Source organism: Aptenodytes patagonicus, chromosome 19 (assembly GCF_965638725.1).
Source record: "Aptenodytes patagonicus chromosome 19, bAptPat1.pri.cur, whole genome shotgun sequence".
Classification (NCBI taxonomy): Eukaryota; Metazoa; Chordata; class Aves; order Sphenisciformes; family Spheniscidae; genus Aptenodytes; species Aptenodytes patagonicus.
This window is the reverse complement of record NC_134967.1, coordinates 517,397-541,671: the sequence shown is the minus strand read 5'-3', so window position 1 is coordinate 541,671 and position 24,275 is coordinate 517,397. Positions and strand designations below refer to the sequence as shown.

Below are 24,275 nucleotides of genomic sequence, written 5' to 3'. Positions count from 1 at the left end.
CATAACGGAGAGGGAACAGCAGCTCTGCACAAGCTGTCTGAGGACTGGGCTGAGTCAGAGAAGTGTCATGTTGGACACACTCAGAGGAATATCAGACCTGAGTGAGGAGGTAGATGCTGTTTCTGTAGTTAAGAGAGATGGTTACTGACTACTGAGATCAGTTTTGAGGTTTATATTTGAAAAGGAGGTTAACAGAAAATTGGAAGATATTCAGAAGAGAGTCATCAGATTGATATGTGGGCTGATAAATCTGTGAAGCGCTCGAGAAACTCAGTCTACTTAGATAATAGAAAAGAAGATGAAAAGAAAATATTTTCATGATCTTTCAGTTCTTCCATGAGGACAAAATTCTGTTTCTAGACTCCTCCTTAATTTAGCTAGCAAAACCAGAAAAGTTCCAGCAGTTGGAAGCTGAAGTCTGTAAATTTCAACCTGAAAATAATATGTGCATTTTAGAACAGAGCAAGTAACCATGAGGTTGCCTCCCAAGAGGCATGGTGGGCTCGTCATAATTTGCAGTGCTCAAAGAAAACTGGATGTCTGTCTGTAACATATGCACAGGTTCAACCACAAGCGTTTCAGCTATGTTTAACTCACTGCCTGGGTTCTGTTGACAGTCTTGTGCAGATGTTCAGACCTAGTTGTTACAGTAGCTTTTCCTAATTTTCTGCAAAATCGACATGTTCTTTCGCTGTCTTATCAAGCTGCCCCGGGTTTTGCGGTCAATGTGATCTCCTTTCAGGTATTGCTGCGATTAGAAATTGCCTATTTCTTCTGGAAAACTCAGAATTCTTCCCTTCTTGTCTTCTTCCCTTCTTTCCCTTAATCTTTTTTATCATTTTCAGCAGGCAAGCTAAAAAGAAGTAACTATTTGGTATGGAAGGAAAATACTGGCTGTAGCAATGCTACCAACGTGCCCCTTTGTCCGTACCTGAGATCAAGCAAATCTTTAAAGAATCCAAAGCCTCTTGTGGAGGCCTCAGCAACGGCTAAGCTGCCTCTGCTGTGATGGATCTGTGCCACCTGGGGTTTCAGTTTCTTTTAGCAGAGACTGCTTAAGTAGCCCTTGAGGCTGGTGGGCATGGAGCGCTCTGGTTCCGTGCCCACAGAGGTATTAGCCTGCATGTCACAGCATCCTCACGGAGCAACGCCATCAGAGGGAAGCCTGGACATACTTTTGGGCAAGGATGTAAGCCTGTAAAGAGAGATTCACCATCACAAATAGGTTAAAATAGGATCCCTTTCCTGAACAAATCATCATTTCTTAATTATCTGGAAGTATATGCTGAACTATGAGAAGCTGCTGCCTCTTGTCCTCGGGAGTAGCTGCCCTGCCTCCATCTGCCTGGCTTGGTGCAGAGCTGCGAGAGAGGCTCTGCCCTGTTCACCGTCCTCAGGGGCTGGCACGGAGATTTTTTTCCTGGTTCACACATCTGTCAGCAGTAACTGCAGGTCGGGAAGCAGAGCCAAAGCACCGTTACGTGCTCCAGATGCTGTTCTGTAAGACAGGGAGGCTCTGCTGGTGTGCCTGTTAGGGATTGTTAGCAAAAGCTGGAGTGACTTCAGTTTCATAATCAGGGCCCAGACCAAAAGTTTTGGTCTCTTCTTGGTTTTTGTTTTTGTTTTTTTCTTTAGAAGACATGCTTTTTAAAATGCTGAATGTGCCTCAGCTAGAATGACGGGGAGGCAGGACACGGTGGGGCTCATTTACAGTAATGTGGCAGAGAAAGACTGTGCTATATGACCAAAAATCGTCATTTTATTTCTGGAGCTAATAAAAAGAGACTAAAGGGTACTAATACAGAGACTGATAACTAGGGAAGCCCCATCTTTGGAGGTTTAAAGATTCGGCTAACAACGCTCCACCTTCCCTGATCTGCTGTTGGGGATCATCGTGTGGCAGACGGGTTGGACCAGAGACTCCAAGGGTCCCATCCCACCAGCACTTCTGGGATTTGGTGCTATTGGGAACTGAAGGGTACAGTGGGAGAAGAGGGCTCGATAAGCAGGTGAATGTCTCCCCTGTCAGCCTCACGGCTCCGCTCTGTGCTCGATGTGGAGGCACCTGAGCCTCTTGGTTCATCCCTTTCCCCAGCACAGTCCCTTGAGCTTCAGCTAGACATGAATCAGCACCTAAGCTGATTACCTAGGCCAGAAACACTGACCTGGGAGAGGCCGGAGCACCATGGTGCCTAGGTTACGTCTGTCTCACTTGGTAGACTTAGTCCACAACGTGGCTCTGGTACAAAGCACAGACAGAAGAGGACAGGTTGCCTTTCCTTGCCCGTTACCCTTTTGCTAGATGAGAGCATTTGTTCAGGATGTCTATCAGACCCACCTTGACACTGGCAAGACCAACCTCAGCGTACGCATGAAATACTGTCCTCTGTGCTGTTGAAGCTGCTGCATTGCTTTTGGGAAGGTTAAATACTCAACAGACTGAAAAGCCTCGTGGCTCTGGTGCTTCTCTTGCCAAACGCCATTGTGACTTTATGTTTCTGCCCCAGTAGATGTTTGAGTTTTCCTGGGAGACAGTCAGTCAAGCAGGACATAAGATCCCAATCTTTCTGTGAAGTTGCCTGAATATGCCGTGCGGTGGGATTTGAGACCTTCTTGCCTGGATATGTCCACCTTATGGCATTGAGCCAGCGTGGTTTGTGAGTACACTGCTGTTTCAGCTGTCATTACAGTCTTGGCAAAACTCAGTGGTTATACCTGTGTGTCCTTCGGGGAGCTTATGGGTATGTGGCTCTGCTGGCAAGACCCGAGGATGGGGTACATCTTGAGCCCCATCCTTCCCATGTGTCTCCAGTAGCTGAGCTCAGGCAGCTTCTTTCACCCTGTTTTGGGCTGCAGAAAAGCCGGACAAGAAGAGCTGTCAACACCCCCAGAGATTTATCCTGCAGAGCTGCCCCTGAGCCAGGGAAGTCTGCTTAGCTCCTGGTGGATTAAGGTAAACTGCTGAAGCCCCAAGCGCCAGCCTAGACAGGGGTCTGGCTGTGATCAGTGTTGTGTGGCCCTGCAGAGGCTTGGGGTGATGACCGTGGAAGCATCCCTCGCATCCCCCTGGTGCTTCTGCCCTAGAGGGGTCATCACGTGAGAGATGTCGGCTGCCTCCCCTCCCTGTGCGCTGCAGATTTTGTGGCAGCAGGGGACAGGTCATCTGCCTTTTTACATCAGGGGATTTTCATTAAGCTTGTTTTACACTCCAGTGGTGGTTTTGGCTTGGTTTATTTCTCCAGCAATTTGGAGAAGCCACAGGGCTCCTCTGAGAGGAATCCAAAGAATCCGAGGCCGTCTCAGATAAAGAGGATGTAGAAAAGTGCCTTTCAAGGACTTGAATGATTCATTTTACCTCCAAGTGACGTGGGGCTCAAGGCTTTCAGTCATGAAAAGTAAGTTTCTGTCCACTGTGGAAACGAAGCTGTTTATTTTTTGCATCGTTGCTGCACACATGCACCTGGAGACACCATCAGGATAAATCTGCCTCTGCTTACACATCCATGGGGGTGGCATCTCAAAGTGATAGTGGCTCTGAGAGCTGGGATGCTCCAAATCTGATCTCCTTTATGTGTCACAGGGCAGGTCCCTTTTCCAGCATCCATTTTCCCCGTGCACAGTAATTCAAACACCTTCCATGAGTAAGGGACAACCAGGTGAGCCAACAGCTGAGGGAATGTCTTTGGCACTGGGCAATTGGTGCCATTGGGCAATTGTCACCAATTTAGTGACCATTTCCAACCCGGAAGTAAAAAAAAGACCATTTTTCCAACGTGGAAATGGTCCCTAAAGCTCTGTTTCTTTTGTCACAAGGGAACAAAGAAGAGTCATGGTTCGTGGAACAAGGTGACTGATCCCACAGGGCCAGGTTAAATGCTGCCAGCAAATCTTTGGCGTTAGCAGCCCAGCTGTACTCTGGCTGGTCCTGGAAAGGGCTTGGCACAAAGCAGGCTGGAAGAACAAAGACCTTTTTTTTTATTTTGGTCCTTTTTGCAGTTTGTTAAATCTTTGCTTTGAAATACTCAGAAACCCAATGGAGGGAACCTATGTATAGTTTGTTCAGAAACAGCAGTTCAGGAAAGTCAGCTCAGATATTTTGAGACTTTTACCATCTTTGCTCAGCTGAGTTCATCACGTGTCAGAAAGTGTATCTCTCTCACAGTCTTTTCTGTTGTGTTTGTCACTTCACCATGTCCCATGGCAGAAAAGCTCTTTCTACATCGTAGTTCAGGCTGGTCACAAAGTGCTTGATGCTTCTGTCAGAGCTGGAGCACACCTTGTGATGAGAGTATCACCAGGTAGCACTATCCCAGATTAGATGCTCTTTGTGTTCACTTTAACTGTTTTCATCTCCTTCCTTTTTAGCTATTATATTACATGCATTAAATACTGCTGGGGGACCAAGCTCCTAAGCACAGTCTCTGCCTCTGAAAGCGCTCTGTAAAATTAGGTAAGACAGGCAGGGAGTGAAAATGAGACAGGATGGCTAGCCTCATTTTCCAGGTAGAAAATGGCAGTGCAGAGTGATAATGTGGATTTGTACAAGGTCTCCCATGTGGACTTAGGGACAGAGCAGAGAACTGCAACCAGGACCTTCCAGCCATGGAAGTGGTGAAGAGTCAGAAACTCATGGGTATTGACTAGCTTTGCAGATGACTGTGAAGGAACCGTTTGCTCCAGGGGACAAGAGCTGCCAGATACCAGCTACCTGAGCATTTGTGTCACTATCTGGCTGGAAGCTTTTCCCTCTGACTAGACTTCAGAAAGTCACTCTGAGGTCTGGCTGACTCCACTAAACTGCTTTCAAACTCAGCCATCCAGTCCCAGCCCATTCCTTATTCACAGAGTTGGGAGCCTCTCTCTGCACAAGCAATTGCCCTCACCTGTGGTGAAGATGTGAAGAGGACCATGTTTTCTAGCACTGTAGTGTGCTGCACTCTGTTAGCAAGAGCACAGGTAAAAAATTGAGGAGAGTGATTGTTCCCATCTGCTCGGCACTCATGAGGCCACATCTGGGGTACTGTGTCCACTTTGGGGCTCCCCAGTACTACAGAGACATCAACAAACTGGAGCAGGTCCAGCAGGAGGATCACTAGGATGGGCCAGGGGCTGGAGCACAAGACATATGAGGATAGCTGAGAGGGCTGGGTTTGGCCAGCCTGGAGAGTAGGAGGCTGAGGGGCATCTAGCTACAGTCTTCCACTTCAAAAGGGAGTTTAAAGAGAAGACAGAGCCAGACTCTTCCCAGAGGTGCACAGTGAGAGGGCAGTAGTAATGGCCACAAGGTGCGATGAGGGAAGTTCCAATGGGACGCGAGGAAAAGCTTCTTTCCCACAAGAGCGAGGCAGCTGGGTACTCGTGCTCCGAGAGCCTGTGGCATCCCCATCCCTGAACATATTCAGATCTCAACTGGACATGGTCCTGAGCAGAGTGATCTGACTTTGAAATTACTCTGCAAGCCAGCTGGACTAGAAACCTCCAGAAGTCACTTCTGACCTAAAGCTTTCTGTGTTTTATTATTGTGCATTTCCCTGATGACTGTGATAACAAGAGCAGTTACTGAGAAGATGCAATGGTGGAGGTTCCTGTCTATCCAGAGACGCTCCTTTGCCCCAGGTGTAGGAAAAGCGCTGAAGTTGCTGTAGTCATTCATCTCACCTGCCTCATCCCCAACATGCAGCGTATTTGCCTCATTAAGTCTTATTAGACGAGCCCCACCTCATCCATTTGGTTCTTTTTCCTGAGCCAGATGAGGGCAGGTTCACCAAGTACACAGCTGCCTGGGCCGTGGCTGGTGACAAATGATTCACACATGCATGGAAGTGGGAGAAGAGCATGCCAGGGACCTCACTCCTACCTGGAGGGACCTGGAGCTGAGGAGCTTCTCCAACTGCAAGGTCAGCCATTGAACCTGTGTCTAAATCATGGGAAGTTGCCACATCCCAGTTTTGTGGTGGGATTGGTCTAGGTGTATGCAGCCCCTGTCCTGGAATAGCCTGTATGAGTGTGGGATCAGTTCCCAGAGCATGTGCAGCTCAGATGTGCCAGAGAGACCACGGGCTGTGTACTCATCCGAGTACAGTCCCAATCCGGGCTGCAGGGCCATCTGTAGCTTGGTCACATCTTCCTTCCAAGGCCTTTCTCCACAGAAAGAGAACTGTTTGTCTTGGAGATTGCAGATGTCCTATGAAGTCTGTGTCGACAAGGAAGCAGCAAGCTCTGGCAAGAGCTGAGAGGCTCCAGAAATGTTACCTGTGTTTTGTCTTAACACCAGCATGAGAAACTAATCCCAGGAGTTTGTAAATATGGGCCCTGAAGCGGTGGGACTGGGACATTAAGGAAGGAGGGAAGCAGTGCTGTATGCCCCAGAGCAAGGGAAGGTCTGAAATGATACAGAGAGTTTCAGGCTGGTGGGTAATGGGGCTTGGCTTAACCAGAAATGGATGGAGGGACGGGCATTTGGGAGGAGGTGAGGCTCTGGTCTCAGGATCTGTTAGAATCACAGAATGGTTTGGGTCAGAAGGGACCTTTAAAGACCATCTAGTCCAACCCCCCTGCCGTGGACAGGGACATCTTTCACTAGATCAGGTTGCTCAAAGTCCCGTCCAACCTGACCTTGAACACTTCCAGTGATGGAAGTTCTCTGCCCTTGTTCAATTTTAGTAAGTGCTGGACAAAAGCAGAGATGGCCAACACTTTGCTGAGGCTAACCCGCATTGCAGCTTCCTTCAAGGGTGGGGAAACCCAGGGAGATGAAGGGAAATGGTGCAGCAGTGTGGTGGCGGATTTTGCTTTACCCATACCCGGCCCTTACTCCCCTTGGCACACAGGCGTTGAACATCCTGGGAGCTACAGTGCTCTGAATCCAGAAAACCAGTAGTGAAGTGAAGAGGCAAAGACTGTGGATCAGAAAAATGGCTTTTGTTGGTATACTTTGAGACGAGTTGCTCAGCTGTAATTCATTGCAGTGATGTGCAAGAACATGCTGCAGCCACGCTGGTCCAAGTAGCACAGTCCTACCACTGCCGTGTCTGCAACCCTCAGCTGGCACGGTTTCTGTCGCTGCTCGTGATGCCAAGGGAGACCAGACTGGAGGTGGGTGAGAGGTGCTTTACTTTGTGTGCCACTCCTCCAAGCTGTTTCTCAGAGCTGTCAAATGAGTTGTTCTTCCATGAAATATTGAAAGGGTTGGACCTGGTAAAAGCCCTTCTGAGTGCAAGCCTCTCTGCATCCATTTGTAACCAGGCCTGGCATGCAAGTGATGGGGAAGCTTTCTTGCTACCACTTTCCAGTCCTCTCCCACCCCTGAGGCTTCCCCTCTGCCCTGAAGCAGCGAGTCTGCGCTGGCAGGCGTGCCAGGGCTAATGCTGTGCTGGAGTTAGCACGCTCCAAGGCTGGGCTGGCACTGGGTGAGGTCTGGGATGGCCTCTGGACTGACGTCCGTGGAGGCTGTGTTGGAAGTGCCGTCAGCAGGCTGGGCACAGGGTGGACAAGGACACGTGCTCAGCTCACCAGTCTCAGATGCAGGGAAGAGGAGGCAGCACAGCCATCTGTGTGTGTCAGCCACGCCAGCAACAGTGGGGGGCTGTAGGCTGATAGCTGCAATGCTGTGGCATCTCTGCTATCAATATCTGAGCCAACCGTATTAAAAGTCCAGGCTGCTTGCTCACCTGCCCCAGTCCACAGCAAGCAGGATCAGAGCTGGTCAGAGTTTCCCAGGGAGGTGGCAGCTCTGCACCGTGGTCCCTGCCCCATGGACTTGTTAGCACAGATCCCTGGAGGACAGTTTTCCCACGGTGTGGCACCAGCCGAGACTGCACTGTTTCTACCTGGCCATGTGTCAAGCCACGTAGGCAACGCAGGGCAGTGCAAGGGGTGGACAGCTGGCTGGGTTGTCTGAGGAGCTGCTGGAAAGTCCCATTGTGCTCAGTGGGACAAGTGGCGTCTGTGGGTGTGCTATTTCCAGGGCACTCTGACAAGGCGGGCGACTCACCATTATCAGCATGTCAGGTCAGGTTTGCGTTGCATGCTCAGGCTGCTGTATGCACCTCCCTTGATTGGCATGTGCAACTTGCAGACCCAGCACACCAAGGCAGAGAGGAGCTGCTTGCTTCCTACGTCTACCTATGCCTTACAAAGCTTCTCTATGCAAATGTCAAAGTACAAAACCCCTGTTTCCCCATGGCAAGCAGGGAGGATTGCATGTTGCTGGGCTGGTAGTGCTTTTTCCAGGGGAACAAGGCTGTGTTTGCTCCAACTCTGGGCTTGTTTTGCCTGGGAATGATCTGTTTTCCTGCCCGAGATGCTGCCCTACATGTTTTCTAATTACAAACTCTTAGTGAGCAGTGGAAACATTTTGTTCTCCCCTAAGTGCTCTCTACAAACGGCCAGGATCTCCTGACCCCTGGACAGCCCTGCCACTGCTGGAAACGAATTCAGTAGCTCCAAATAGCAATAATACACCTGTCTGCCTCCACCCAGTGGATGCGGGTCCTGCCCATGCAGGCATCTGACTGAGGCCTCTCTCTCACTCTCTCTTCCAGCTCCTTCAGCTGTGTCCATCATGCACCAGGTCAGCCGCACCGTGGACAGCATTACCCTCTCATGGTCTCAACCTGACCAACCCAACGGAGTCATCCTGGATTATGAGCTGCAATATTATGAGAAGGTACTGCGGGACCGTGGCAGGTTTCAGCCGCAGGTTTTTGGGAGAGGAGGTGGTGCAAAGCTTTGCATAAGGGCGTAACACTGGCTACAGCAGTTGGTTGATCAATAGCTTACTTCTCTTGCTGCAGTTGGCCATGTGGGTGGCAGTGGCTGTCAACCCTTTGGAGCCCAGTGGTGGTTCCAGTGACCCTGCATAGACACTGCAAGTGTGGAAAATCTGCTGGTCTTTCAGGAGGAACTTCTTCTCCCTTCCTGTGAGGTGGACCCATTGCAGGGAGAGCTGGGTAGCCAGGGTCTAATTTTTCCCTTTCTCCTACTGGGGCATTAGTGGGGAATGGGGATGGTAGGGATGTCCCAGAGCATCTAGTCCCAGGCTGGACCACACTAGCTGAGTGTCCAGTCTTTGAGATTTTGTTTAATGCTGTCTGTCACTGTATTTACACCAAAGGTGAGTTTGGCGTCTGTGTGCAGCAGCCTGAACCCCTTTACCCCGGTGTTGTACCAGGGAGAAGCTGTCCCATACGCCCATGGAGGGTACATACTGCACGATGGAGTCGGGGGAGGCTGTTGTGAAAGGGTCCCATGGCTCTGGCTCTTTCATCCCTGAGGAACATGCCCCTTCCACCTCCGTGCTGCCCAGTCAAGCAGAGGGAATGCAAACCAGGGCTGTGCCAGGGTGTCCATCCCATGGGGCTGGAGCTGTGTGGCTGCTGAGAGACCTGAAGACCATGTTGATGTTGGTCCCAGGACCTGCCAAGCTCTGCCTGGCTGGTGAACTTCATCTGGGCTACCTGGGGGAAGTGGAGAGCAGGAGATTTCTCCTTCCAGGAATCTGCCTCCTTACACAAGAGCTTATAAACTATACATTAAAAATTGCAAACTAACTAATTAAAAAGCTTTATGATTAAATGGAACTGAAAATATTTTTCCCAGCAGTTGCCGGAAGAAATGATTAATCCCCCCACTGCCTGCCTGTGACCTATTTTCTCATCACCAAGAGCCAGAGGGAGAACAGGGAGGGGGGGAGCTTCTTTGTAAGCTGTTAAATAGGTCCTGACCTATATTGCATAAATCACAGCCATTTTTTTGACCCTTGGAAATGATCCCAGAATATGTGGCAAGATGGATGAGTAGGTAACAAGACAGATCTGGAAAGCAGGATGGGTCCTTTCCTTGGGGACCCTTGAAGTAGAGACAGAAGATCTCAGGGAGTTCATTCTCCTCCTCTTACTTTCTCTTAATCTCTCCCCCTCTTTCTTTCTTCTCCCTCCCCTCTGTTTTCTGGGGGAGGCTGTAAATAAAGGGAATTTTTGTCTAAAGGAGAAGCTGCTGTTCATGGCTGGTCTTCGCAGCCAGCCGCAAGGTGAGCATCTACTTGCCGCATCGTCAGAGCTTAGGGCACAGCATGTCCCTGATCGTGGGGACAAGTGGCCCAAGCCATGCTCAGGCAATGCTTTTCATGGCAGCAGGCTCTCAAGTGGAGCACTGGCCCTGGCAGAGAGGACAATGCAAGCAGCCCCACATGCTGGTGCTGAGGCGCTCTCTGTCCCGGTACTTGAAACTCTTGGTGTATTTTATTGCTGGTGCTTTGGTTGAAGAAGAAAGGCAAGACTTTATCTCCTCCTCAACAAAGATGTACATCATTCTCAGAAAGGGATCATAGAATCATAGAATGGTTTGGATTGGAAGGATTGGATTTAAAGGTCATCTAGTCCAACCCCCCTGCATGGGCAGGGACATCTTCAACTAGATCAGGTTGCTCAGAGCCCCGTCCAACCTGACCTGGAATGTTTCCAGGGATGGGGCATCCACCACCTCTCTGGGCAACCTGGGCCAGTGCTTCACCACCCTCAGCGTAAACAATTTCTTCCTTATATCTAGTCTGAATCTGCCCTCCTTTAATTTAAAACCATTGCCCCTTGTCCTATCACTACAGGCCCTACTAAAAAGTCTGTCCCCATCTTTCTTAGAAGCCCCCTTTAAGTATTGAGAGGCGGCAATAAGGTCTCCCCAGAGCCTTTTCTTCTCCAGGCTGAACAACTCCAACTCTCTCAGCATTTCCTCATAGGAGAGGTGTTCCATCCCTCTGATCATTTTTGTGGCCCTCCTCTGGACCCGCTCCAACAGGTCCATGTCTCTCCTGTGCTGAGGACCCCAGAGCTGAATGCAGTACTCAGGTGGGATCTCACCAGAGCAGAGTAGAGGGGCTGAATCATTTGAACCTCTTGGTATATTTTTTTGTTGGTGCTTTGGCTGAAGAAGAAAGGCATGGCTTTATCTCCTCCCCAATCAAGATGTATGTCGTTCTCAGAAAGGGATCATTGGGTCAAAGCTTAGTCCCACAGCAAGCAAACCTCAGAGGATTTGGAAACAGGTTAAAAAAGAAGTGGAATAACCAAGAGCTAGAGGCAGGACCTGGCCAATGGCAGTAGATTTGTCTCTCCCCAACTCCTCTGTCTGTGTTAGTCTTTACTCCGAAGTCACAGTTGCACACTCAAGGTCTGATCCATCAGTAGTCAAGCCAAGGTCTTCATATGCTTCAGCTGGTCAGTCAAGAGTCCTCTGCATTTTCAACAATGCAATGACACTATATCCTTCTCTGCCTGCTTGGCAGAGCTGAATCTCATGTTAGTCTAGCCATTGCAATGCTGAGTTTTGCAATTGAAAGCCATTTACTTGGCTTGATTCCTGGGAACAGTCCCAAAATGCACAACTTTGGATATGCCGTGCTCTTCCCCTGCTTCCCGTCAATACTGCAATTTGGATGGGGTGTGTGACACATCCCAGGTGTGTTCCCACTCAACTGCCAGCCTGTACAGAGGTGATTTTCTTCCAAAATGTTTCATTGCAAACTGTCCCATGTGCTTCTGAATGCTCAGAAAATATCTCTGGAGCTAGTTAGGTTGTTTCTAGTGGAATTTTTTTTCCCCAGTAGAAAATTATATTTTATTAGCATGAAAACAGTTCAAATGTAAGAATAGCAGCATATGCATCTTGTATAAAAAGTGTTTTGGCTCTTCATTTTGAATTAATTCTGTTCTATATAAAGACATAAATTAAATTAAAAAAATTTGAATAAGTGTTTTAGCGTTAACAGAAAAGAGCTGTTCACAATACCTGAAACAAAGGTGTATTTTTGTTTCCATTTCACAGATTATTTATAACATTGCTATTATTAGATGCTATTAAAAATGCCTGTACAGAGGCAATATGATGATTTTCTTTCACATGTAGTTAGAGCAAATCAGTGCAGATTGTTACGCAAACACTGAATGTCGTGTCTGCTCTCTATGGTCCTCTCCTTAATGTGTTGGGTTTTTTTACCTCCAAGAGGCACCTGGCAATGTTTGTCTTATTAAAAAAGTGAGGGTTGTCTTCATTTAGAAAGGGCGTAGTAGTTTTTGTCCAAAGTTGCCAAATTCATCCCGGAGTGTGGGAACTGGAGACCCATTGCAGTGTCAAGCATTGCAAAGAATAATTAGCTCTCCTTGTTATGCAAAATGATTGGGCTTAGGGTATGGTGTAAGTTACCCATTTTGTAGCTGTTTGAAGACATTCAGCCCATCCCTCATGCCCAGCTCAGTCACCAATGCAAATGTTTTAGGAGGCACAGAAGCCCTTTGATGTCTCCAACCAATGCTGGGGAAAGGGCATGGGTTGGCTGGGGGGCTGAAGGGTCGGGGAGAGGCGACCTGTGGCAGCTGATGGTGGAGGTGGAGGTGGGAGTAGAGCTGGCTGTAGCCTTCGTGGTGCCCAGGAGCTTCTGGCAGGAGCCCAGCGACCCCAGAACTGGATGTCACCAGGGCTTGTACCAAGGATGGCTGGAAGCATTGCTCCCAGGCTGGCTCAGAGGACTTTCCTGATCTCCAGGCTGCAGTGTTGGACACCAGCATCCCTGAGCCTGGGGCCAAAGCTGCTGCCTGGTGTTTCCCACCTGTCCCCAGGATGGAGCGAGAGCTGGAATGCCCCTTCCCCCCGTGCTGCCCAAAACCTTGGAGGGGGCTCTGTCTGGGGAAAACTGTGAGATCAAGAAGATTAAGAGGAAACCTTGCCAGGGAGCCCTGTGATAGCTTTCCTGCAGTCCCAGTCCCTGCCCAGGGTCCACACTGCTTCTGTCCGGGGCTCAGTTTTCTTGTGAGAGGCATCCAGACACTCTTACCACAATGCATTTGATCAGATACCTGGCTGGGAGGGCAAATGCTGTTGAGATCTCCCCACAAGTGGTGCTACCCATGAGAGTCTGGGAGCTCTGGACCCCATGGATCTGGGGGTGGCCGGCAGGACCCTGTTACCACATCTGAGCATCCCTCCTAATGTACTCGATCCCATGGGGGCCGAAATTCAGATGCGTGTGATGATTTGGTGCACAGCCTTGGACTAGCTTTGTACGTGTGGCCCTGTTTGCTTCAGGAACCACAGCAGATTGCCGCTGTGCAGACGCACAGAGGAGCTGTCTGCCAAATTAAGTCGGTTGACATTTTTCTTTGGCTTTTTTTTTTTTTGGCTGATAAAACATGACTTTTTAGATACAATTTTTGCAAATCCTTCAAGCGTTTCACAAACTATCTGTGTTTCAAGAAACTCTTTGTTGATCAGACTTTGGTTTCTTTGTTGATCAGACTTTGGTTTCAGCTTAAATTTGGATCAGGGGAAGGGGAACCAGATGAGGACTCAAAATCAAACCTATGAGGAAATAAGAAGTGTGTTATTTTGAATTAGGATTTACAAACTCAAACCAAAATCGGGGGGGGGGGGGGGGGGAGGGGGCAGGGAAACCAACCACCAAACCTCTGCAAAAAACAAGCTGGGAGAAACAGCAAAGGGATTTGGACTTTAAACCACCTGGGATGCCCTGGACCTGCTGAAGAAGCCCGGAGGGGTGAAAGGGGAGAAGTGTTTGAAGTGAATTGCTGGAGAGGTGATGGCTGAGCAATATACCAAGGGGAAAGAATAGGATCTGATAAGGGAGGGTAGAGAGGTGTAAATGCTCTTTCCTTGCGGTCTGGGAGTAAAGGAGAGCACCGGCATGAGCACACTTTTCTGAGATAGACAGACATCAATTTCCCAGGCTATAAACTGTCTTGTAAGCATGTCCATTTCATTCAATTTAAAGTCCTCCAGGAGCAGGGATGAGGTTCCCTCAAACAGTTGGACAAGCGATTTTAAAAGAACTGTGGTGTTAGTGCCATCCAAGGGCCTGGGAGGATTCATCCAAGCTCTTGAGCACTAAAACTGTAAACATTTCCTGACCTATTTCTCTCCTAGCCTGCCTGGGAAAGGTCCAAGGGAGTGCTGAGGCCTGATCAGACAAACAAGGCAATCAGTTTTCTACGTGCTCATCTTTTCTTGATCTTTCTTGTCTGTGTATCTGTACTAGAGCTTTTCATTGTCATTAGTCTAATTCCCAAACATCCCAGTAATACCCAAGCACCTTCAGCGCCAGGTCTAGATGGATAAAAGTGATGTTGTAGTTTTTAGAAGAGAAAACTGTTCCTGAACACTGTTAATAGTGGAGGTCTCCCAGGCATTTCCAGAGCTGCTCTGCAGAATGATGTGCCATCGGCATTTCCAAGCTTCTGAGTTTGACAGCACACTTGGAGAAACACTTTCCTGCCAGACCACTCTCTTACCAGCCATCCACACCAGAGCACTGCTCAATCAAAAGCTTAATACAAGAAGAAATTAACTCCATGAATGTTGTCTTTCAGCTGCTTTGCAGCTGTGAGGCAATAGTCTGTACAGACCCGGGTCATGAGTATAATCCATCTTGCAAATGCCAGTGCACTTGCAATTCTGCTCCAGCACGATGACTGAGAAAGCACCAGGCTCTCCCAGGAACATGAGGAGAACATTGGTTCAACATGGTCTGCTGTATGGAGCCCCATAGTGAATGACTATTCTTTGTGGGCCTCTAATGTTGCTGATACCACAGCTTCTGGCTGTGCAGAAGATCCTCTGAGTGAAGGCACCAGTGCTGTTCTCAGAAGTGAATGAACATGAAAGCAAAGTCACCAGATGGCTAGCAATGTGGAGAGTGGAAAAGAAAGGAGACCAGCAGCCCCCAAAGGCAAACTCCGTCATTTATTGGTGGGCAAGACAACCTCTGACTCATCCCGTGGTCCAGCAGCTGAGGAGGCTGAGGACACAGCCCCCGCTAGGCAAAGGGTGTGCAAAGTTGGGTGCAAGACTCTCCATTGACTTCTGCTTCACTGTTGCCTTCAGGCAGCCAAAGCAGCACAAGAGAGCAACAGCATGCGCAACTTGCACCTTTGTGTGAGGAAACCTTGGTTCATCAGAAGATGGGACCTTCTGCCTGATTGCCTCTTTGATACCCTCTGTTCTTCAGGAGTCCACTGCAGAAGAAGTTGGTGAGGAGGAGTGGACGCTTTGCTCCTCACTAGGAGTTTCACTCTGATCTCATGGTAGCAGGGTACAAGAAGCAATCCTTCCATGCCCCTCCAGTGGAGTTTCACAGCTGAGACAAAGGCCCAGTCCCTTGATCACACCCTCAGTCCCACTTGATGGGATTGCACAAACTATGTGTCTGACTTCATCTTTCTGCCAGTCCCTGCCTACTTCTTGTAAGGTTATCTCACCTCTCTGGTGAGTCTGTGTGGGGTGGGAGTTCCTGGGCTTGTTGAGCCCTTTGCAGTGACTTGAAGCTAGCAGATCTCAGGGACTTGCTTGTAAACTTGCCAGCTCAGATTTTGAGCTGTCAGCTGCTGATCTGTTCCAACCAGTGATCCTGCCAAGGCAGCCTGACCTGCCAGATCGGAGGTGTTACCAGAAAGGATGAGCACTTTCAACGTAGCTACAGAAATTTGATTCAGAAATAGGTGCCTGTGTCTCCTTTTATGGGGGCTCATACTCACAGCTTGGCTTTCCTAAGATTTTTCTGTTTTCCAGAAACATCGTGCTATTTGCATATATTGCCGCTTTGCACTGACTTTCAGGCCTTCATGGCTGCCAGGCACCTGGCCACCTTGCGCTGATCCTAGGAAGCACCACATTCAGTACCATCTTTCATCCTTCTCTGTTGACCTGTTTCTCCATGTCACTGGGGGCGGCAGGGACTGTCTGTTCTCTTGTACAGTGGCTAGCACAAGGAGATCATGGCCCATCCACTGGTGCTTCTGGATGCTCAGCTAAGGGCATAATTACTAAGGGCAGTGATGGGTCCATCACCTGCACAAGTGCAATACCATCTATACCATTATGATATGACTGCTGAAGTCCTCAGCTAGAAAAACTGCACACAAGGGGTGGGACAGAAATTTGGAAGGAGTCTCTTTGTCACTTTTAAATATGCTCTTTGGTTCCCTAGCTTTGAAAACCTAGCCGTGGTCCCTGGTGAAGCAGGCCCTGGGCAGGGGGATGGTAGCAGTACTTCTCCCGAGGTCCAAAACCCTGTGTTCAGGTGGGCTTTACCCCCAGCACAGGCAAAGGGAGATGGGGAAGAGCAAATGGAGAGGGTGCTGAGGCTGGATCAGGCACAGGAGGAGGGGGTGAGGAAGAAGGACAGCTCTGAGAGAAAGTGGGCACAGAAGAGGGAAGCAGTTCCCATCCCCATTGAGCTCAAGGCTTGGAGAAGCGACCTGAGGTTTCTAGCTAACACCTTCATCAGAGCCTTTCCTGAGAGCTGGTGGGTGGCCCATGAATATCCATACTCCCATTCCTGCTTCTCTGTCTCCCTGCCGGGAGGCAGGCTCAGAGGAATAACCTGTTTGTTAAGGCCCATGGTCTCCCCATGGTGGTCTCTCCACGCACGCTACCCTGGTCTCCTGTGCTTCCTCCTTCTAGAAATACAGTGCCTGATTCTGGACTCATTTTTCTGATGACAGATTTGCATTTTCTTGGCAGGATCTGAGCGAGTTAAATTCAACAACAGTGAAGAGCCCCACCAACACTGTGGCAGTGCAAAACCTCAAAGCTGGCACCATCTACGTCTTCCAGGTGCGGGCACGTACTGTGGCCGGGTATGGCCGGTATAGTGGCAAGATGTATTTCCAGACCATGACTGAAGGTGAGTCTTCAGCTGCCTCTGCATAAAGGTGACACAGGGTCTAGAGAGACTTGAACAAGATGGAGATGCACTGGCAGCAGTGCTGGTCCCCTTGCTGTTCGTCCCTTCAAGGGTGCATTGGCAAGTCACATGCATTTATTCAACCTGGCAAGACACGGAGAGAGGCATGGGCACTTGGTGGTCCATGCAGGGAATCACATAATCTAGGCCAATTTCTGCCAAGCTTTTCTGTCATGGGGACATGTTCACTCAGTTGGATTTAGAGGAAACGAAATTCATTATTTTCATGTGCACAGCTGATGATGACAAATGCAGACCTGGGCCTCTGTTTTCTAAATTTGTGCTGCTAAATAAAACAGGCCAAGCCAGTTTTCTGTCCCTGAGGCCAAGGAGCAAGGCACAGCATGCATGAATCCATGGGACTAAACTTTCCCACCCAAAAGGGATAGCTCCATCCAACCTTCCTACTGGGGCACATCCCCCGTCATAGCCAACCTGAGCCATGCGTGGGACAGCACTAGCTGTCCTGGACCAAAACCATGCCAGGAGGCCCATTAGCGATAGCCATGCAAATGTGGGCAGTGCTCAGGGCCATGTTCTGACCTCGATGAACTGGTTAGTGTAGACCCATCCTGTGCCACAGTAACCCATTCCCTCTTCCTCATGTGCCAGCCGAGTACCAGACCAGTGTCCAGGAGAAGCTGCCACTCATCATCGGCTCCTCTGCGGCAGGACTGGTGTTCCTCATTGCTGTAGTCGTCATCATTATTGTGTGCAACAGGTAGGTCAGTGCATGACCCGGGGCTGGGCCAGTGCAGGGGGGAGGCGACTGGAGAACAGAGGGTGGCAGGGGTAGGGGAGGATGGAGACAGGAAGGTGAAGGGGGAAAGAGATGCCCCTGCAGTGTATCTCTTGGCCCCGATGGACCCGTGCTGGTGCTCAGGACTCCCTTTCTTTCCAGAAGACGGGGCTTTGAGCGTGCTGACTCTGAGTACACTGACAAGCTGCAGCACTATACCAGTGGCCACAGTACGTACCGCGGCCCCCCGCCAGGCCTGGGGGTCCGCTCTCTCTTCGGTTTGTGTTCCTGTTCACTCATTCCTTGCGGCGTGTGGGGAGGGCTCAGGCCACCTAGCTGGGCAGGCATGTGCATGTGTAGGCAGGAGAACCTCCACGCTGTCTAGATTCCCCACCAGTCCCCTGTGACCTAGATCCCTGCCCTGCCTCTTAGAGTCCATGCTCTCCAGACCTGTGTGCTGTTGGGTGCCAGCTGTGCAGTGAACACCTGGGCACACTCTACAAACCCCTGTGACATCCAACACACACCCCTCCACGTGCCCCTGAAGCCTCACCCTCTTCTGTGGTGCAGCCCCTGCCACCACACCTTGTCTTGCTACTCCAACACCTGAGCTTTGCCCAGCTTGTGGGCAGCAGTGAGACCCCTTTCCCAACCCACCCACGTCCTGGAGAGTGCTGTCCTTCTGCAGGAACCCACATACCTCGTGGTGCCTTTGGTAGAGCCCATCCCAGTGCTCCCAGAATCGTAGTAGATATCAGATATATCTATATATACAGGTATATAATACAACACATAACATGCCCTCTCTTGCAGCCTCTCTCTTCCAACATCCCTGCGTACTGCAAGGCACTCCCTCACATTCAGCATTCCTGCTCAAGACCTCGCTGCACACCCTGCCTCACCCCAGTGCATCCTCCTTCCCCTCATTAACCCCTGGCTGCATGCCCTCTGCAACGCCTTTCTCCTCCCTCACTAGAGACCTGTTGCTATAATCCTGCTTTGTTCGAATCTCAGTTGTTATTTACCTCGTGTTATACTTGCAGCTTCAGGACTTCTGTCCTTTTTATACCTTGTTCCTGTACAGACTTGGGCCTTGTTCAGAAAATGGAAAAAATCAGTGGTGTTTCAGCACAGGACTTGCTATTGCTTCTGCATTTACCTGGGAAACGTTTCCCAAAAGGCAGGGCACTGAACTGCAGCTCTGTGCCAGAGCAGCAGCGTGCTGGCTGCATTGCTATAACTTCCCAGGAGAAATGACACTCTTCAAGAAAGATTATGTAAATGCAACTCTCAGTTGTTTGTCAGTCCGTGCTGCATGTGTAAACATGCATTCACACTTTCTCCCGGGGTCTGGTGCATAACATGACAGCTTCAGGCTGGGATGGCATTAATAGCTGTGCCTTCACAACTGTTGGAACAGGCTCGATGCCACCGGATGCAGATGAACTGATAACGGGCCTGGGGTGCCTTTTAGCCACATCGTCACTCAAGACACCAGTCCAAGGCACAGTCCCTGCTCGGCTCCCCAGCAGTGATTGCTGTGGAGAGGCTACAGCTTATGGTTAGCAAATTGCCAAGGCGCAGGGAGCCTGTAAGCATTGCAGCAACTCCCCTGAATCCTACCATAATCCTACACGTGGGGCTGGGAGTTGTGCCTCTGGTTCTGTGTTGGGCTCCTTATTTAGTGAGCTGTGAGCTCTGCTCTCCAAACACCCCCAATTTTGGGGCAAGCCAGCGGCCAGCAAAATGAGTATAGAAAGGGGAGAACCGCAGGACTGCAGGTAAGAGCTGTCCCACGGTGTAGGTAGCATGCAATGTGGCATCAGCAGTCCAACCTCACCATGTCCCATGGCCATTGCCTTTCACATAAGCATATCGTTGTGTCTTCTGGTCTGCCTAGAAGGAAGAGCTTGGCTTCTGCAATTTCCCCAGTGTCCCCTACAGCTTGTCTTGGCCACGTTGAGGCTACCAAGAGGGAACCCAACCTCAGGCAGGGTTACCTGTCAGGAGAACAGGGGCCTGGACTGTCCGTCCTGCTTGCACTGCCCCTGGAAGGGTCACAGATACCCCCCGTGGAGGAGTGAATCTGGCTTGGTGGCTGTGTCAGTAGTACCAAGCACCTAGAGCTGCCTCCCCTATAGATCTCCATGTAGAGAACCAAGAGCAGCATGTGCCTCGGTTTACGTCCCAAGGCAGACCCTCACCATCTCCTGTCTTGAGTGCTGAGCCCAGGTCTCCTCCTCCACTTTCCCATGCCTCTGATGGGATGGTATGCTGAGGTGGAAGCAGCACACAGAGAAGGTCAGTGAGGCAGAGCTGCAGTCTCTACAGTCCTCTTGCAGTGTTGCAGCGTGATGAGCATGGTGTGACATTGGTGTGCCTATGCACCATCTCCTGAGAGCAAATGCTTCTTTTGCTTTTCCTCTGGATATGCTTAAAGCTGAGTCCTGCTGCAGAGGATGTGTGGTTCTCTGTGGTCAGTTTGCAGTCCTAGCTAATGATGCAGCCCTCCACTGCCCCAGCAATGACTTACGGGCCAATATTCATTAGAATCCAGCTTTAATAGTCCTGTGCAAACATGGCTCTGCATGTTCTTTCTCAAACTGCTTTGCTGTGTCTGCTTCATGCCCTTGATTATGTGACTTGCTGAGGTAAAATGACCCTCACACAAATAGGTTTCTCTTTTCCTTGATGCCAGCCATCAGTCATTTCATTTGCATCTGTCTGTCTGACTCTCTCCCTCACCTTTATGCAGTGACTCCAGGGATGAAGATTTATATCGATCCGTTCACCTACGAAGATCCCAATGAGGCTGTCAGGGAATTTGCAAAAGAAATCGATATCTCTTGTGTCAAAATCGAGCAGGTGATCGGGGCAGGTAGGTCAACTGTGAATGTCTGGCTGGCCCTCAGCAGCACAGTCTCCTTTGTGGTCTCAGGTTTCGGTGAGATTTTAGCCTTACATGTACTGGGAATACTAGTGTCAGTAAGGTCCTACACTTAGCCCCAGCCTGGACTAGCAGGAGCAAAGTGGTCCAGTGCTGGAGGAGCAAGTCCATTCAGTGCTGGAGACAAGGAGTTCCCATGTGCATATAGTGTCCAGTGCTCCTCACCAAACATGAGTCCACCTGAAGGGAGGTCTTTGGTGTGGAATGAGGGTGGAAGCACAGAGCAGATGGTGGGTGGTCAGCTCAGGGGCGTGCAGGGCGGGCACGGCTGGAGCCCATGGGAGCAGGGTCCCTTGGGGAGAAAGGCAGAGGTCTGGAAGGCTGACAAGCCCTACCTGTTTCCCTCTGTTCACAGGGGAGTTTGGTGAGGTGTGCAGTGGGCATCTCAAGCTTCCTGGCAAAAGAGAGATCTTTGTGGCCATCAAGACCCTGAAGTCTGGTTACACGGAAAAGCAGAGACGGGACTTCTTGAGTGAAGCCAGCATCATGGGGCAGTTCGATCACCCCAACGTCATCCACCTGGAGGGGGTGGTGACCAAGAGTTCACCAGTCATGATCATTACTGAGTTCATGGAGAATGGCTCACTGGACTCCTTCTTGCGGGTATGAGATCCCAGGAGCATGCAGCCCGAGAGATTGTGTTGGGCCAGAGAAGGACTGGAGGTGAAGGTTCTCTCCCCTGTGCCAGTGTAACAGTGCCCTTCACTGCCCAGCATCCCCTGCCACTGGGGCAGCTGCTGCACAGTCCAGAGGTCTGTGTCTCAGGAACAGAGGTGGAGGGGGCACCAAGGCTGTCATCTGTTACGTGTGTGTCCACTCATACTAGCGAAAGGCTGTGCCTACCTGAACACATGCCCACAGATGCATTTACAAACTGCCTCTGTGGACATGGAGGGACAGTCCGACGTAGCTTTAACACAGCAGGACTTCACCTCCAGCTGCTCTCTCTAAATATTTATGGGTCTGCGTCTGAAATGGGTAATTCACTGTGTTGATGCGAGGTAACCTGCTTAATAGGAATAGATTGCTCCTTCTGAACCCTCCTGTGCAAGGTGTGGCAGATCTGCCACCTTTGGATGACAGCAGCCATTGGTAGTGATGCCCATAGAGTGTGCAAGGGTGACTTCCAGCCCCTGTGAGCTCTCCACTCTCCACCTCTTGTTTTGAGAGGGAGCTTACGTACTCGTGGCATAGCTGTGTCTTGACATGCAGTGTAGACAGAGGCTACCGGCTGTTTGCTGGACCATGGCGGGCTGTGAATTTGCTCCTCTCATGTGGATTCTTTCCCTCTTTTCCCCTAAGCAAAATGACGGGCAGTTCACAGTGATCCAGCTGGTGGGCATGTTGCGGGGCATCGCGGCAGGCATGAAGTACCTGGCCGATATGAACTACGTGCACCGGGACCTGGCTGCCCGCAACATCCTGGTGAACAGCAACCTGGTCTGCAAAGTGTCTGACTTCGGCCTCTCCCGTTTTCTGGAGGATGACACCTCTGATCCCACCTACACCAGTGCACTGGTAAAGCTGCTCTTCCAGAGGGGGAGGGATGGATGGTGGTGAAGGAAGGAGTCAGGGAGAGAGAGGGAAAGGGGAGATCCTCCCTTGATGTGGGGAGCGCTTTTTCAGGGTGCCAACAATGGAAATAAGGTGCCAGGTGGGAAAGACCAATGAAATGAACCAAGGAAGATCTTCTCTTGCAAGGTCCTGTCCGGTTGTCCAGTGGCTGTTGATGGGCCCTGTAGTCATTCCTGTGGACAGCTGAGCCTCTTCCAAATATGTCTGCAAACATATACATGTCCCTGATAAAGCCCTTAGCTGGGATGATGCATTATATCCATCCAGCATGGACCAGCTGGGGGTCCTCTGAGATGCTGCCCTGACAGATTTGTTGCCAGAGCAGCAAGTCTGGGTGGTTTTTTACCATCACTGTCCAATCGTGCTGCCCTGCTGTCCGGGAGGCCATGATTCTTTTTCATGTCATGTCATGGGCTCAGCCCCAGGAATGACAGACTGAAGTGTGAATGCGTGCTGGGTGAAGCCCTGCAGTACTAGATACTGATCTTCCAGAGAGTCTGTCTGAATTAGGTGGAGAAACATTCCCAGAAATGGCTTCATGATCATGGAACAGCTTCCCAGGAACGCCACGGTGCTAGTGACGCAAGTGCCACCGAGGACTCATGGCCTGTTTCAAGCTACAGAATGTGCACAGGGACCAAAGGATAATTTGGAGACTTCGTTGTTGTTCAGTAAGATTGCAGCCAGGAGTTCTCATAAATACCATTGTTTGCAAAGGCATACAGCATCGCTCTACAATGATGCTACAGGATCAATGCCTACGTACAATGCCTGTGACAGGCCTTCTTGGAAATAAGTGTTGATAGAGCTGGGGCATGATCTGTTGGAAATCATCTCTCCCAGACCTTTTGAAGCTGCCAGTGATGAGATGCCTGGCATAGCTCTTAGTGAATTGTAACAGTAGTTGAATACCTAACAAACACCTAAAAGTGTGTGCTTTTATTCTTGTCTGAATTTGTGTAGCTTCAAACATCAACCATTTGATCTTATACAGTCATCCTATGGCTTTTAAAAACACTAGCAACATTTATTTTTCACAACATTATCCTTACATCCAATTACCTTTCCCTTTGTTAAGCTAAATGCATGGGAGCTTCTGGTGTTTACTACTGTTTTCTATTCCTCTTATTGTGCCTGTAGCTTTTCTCTCTGTCAATCCTAATTTATCCTTCTTGAACTGTGGGCACTGTAGCAGGACATATATTATCTAAAATGATAGAATATGTGCACCCACTATAACAGAGTACCAGAAGTAATAGTATAGAATCATAGAATCATTGAGGTTGGAAAAGACCTCTAAGATCATCGAGTCCAACCGTCGACCCAACACCACCATGCCCACTAAACCATGTCCCTAAGTGCCTCATCTACTCGTCTTTTAAATACCTCCAGGGATGGGGACTCCACCACTTCCCTGGGCAGCCTGTTCCAATGTTTCACCACTCTTTCAGTAAAGAAATTTTTCCTCACGTCCAATCTAAACCTCCCCTGGCGCAACTTGAGGCCGTTTCCTCTCGTCCTATCGCTAGTTACTTGGGAGAAGAGACCGACCCCCACCTCGCTACAACCTCCTTTCAGGTGGTTGTAGAGAGCGATGAGGTCTCCCCTCAGCCTCCTTTTCTCCAGGCTAAACAACCCCAGTTCCCTCAGCCGATCCTCATCAGACTTGTTCTCCAGACCCCTCACCAGCCTCGTTGCCCTTCTCTGGACACACTCCAGCACCTCGACGTCCTTCTTGTAGTGAGGGGCCCAAAACTGAACACAGTATTCGAGGTGTGGCCTCACCAGTGCCGAGTACAGGGGCACGATCACTTCCCTACTCCCGCTGGCCACACTATTTCTGATACAGGCCAGGATGCCATTGGCCTTCTCGACCACCTGGGCACACAGCCGGCTCATGTTCAGCCAGCTGTCAACCAGCACCCCCAGGTCCTTTTCCGACAGGCAGCTTTCCAGCCACTCTTCCCCAAGCCTGTAGCGCTGCATGGGGTTGTTGTGGCTGAAGTGCAGGACCCGGCACTTGGTCTTGTTGAATCTCATACAGTTGGCCTCGGCTCATCAATCCAGCCTGTCCAGGTCCCTCTGCAGAGCCTTCCTACCCTCGAGCAGATCAACACTCCCGCCCAACTTGGTGTCGTCTGCAAACTGACTGAGGGTGCACTTGATCCCCTCATCCAGATCATCGATAAAGATCTTGAACAAGACCGGCCCCAAAACTGAGCCCTGGGGAACACCGCTCGTGACCGGCCGCCAACTGGATGTAA

The 24,275-nt window shown here is 50.1% G+C and overlaps 1 protein-coding gene across 5 annotated transcripts in view; it reads left to right on the top strand.

Annotated features, from left to right (window-relative positions):
• EPHB2 (EPH receptor B2) overlaps positions 1 to 24,275 on the top strand; it is a 132,136-nt gene that overhangs the window by 96,455 nt on the left and 11,406 nt on the right. For 2 of the 5 annotated variants that reach the window (XM_076355923.1, XM_076355926.1), the window contains exons 6-12: positions 8,544 to 8,668; positions 16,528 to 16,690; positions 17,363 to 17,471; positions 17,652 to 17,719; positions 20,245 to 20,367; positions 20,792 to 21,039; positions 21,739 to 21,954. In XM_076355923.1, the coding sequence (XP_076212038.1) occupies positions 8,544 to 8,668; positions 16,528 to 16,690; positions 17,363 to 17,471; positions 17,652 to 17,719; positions 20,245 to 20,367; positions 20,792 to 21,039; positions 21,739 to 21,954 (1,052 nt within the window). Of the gene's footprint in view, positions 1 to 8,543; positions 8,669 to 9,172; positions 9,571 to 16,527; positions 16,691 to 17,362; positions 17,472 to 17,651; positions 17,768 to 20,244; positions 20,368 to 20,791; positions 21,040 to 21,738; positions 21,955 to 24,275 lie in introns of those variants that run through there. The other 3 variants (XM_076355924.1, XM_076355922.1, XM_076355927.1) reach the window with 3 other exon arrangements.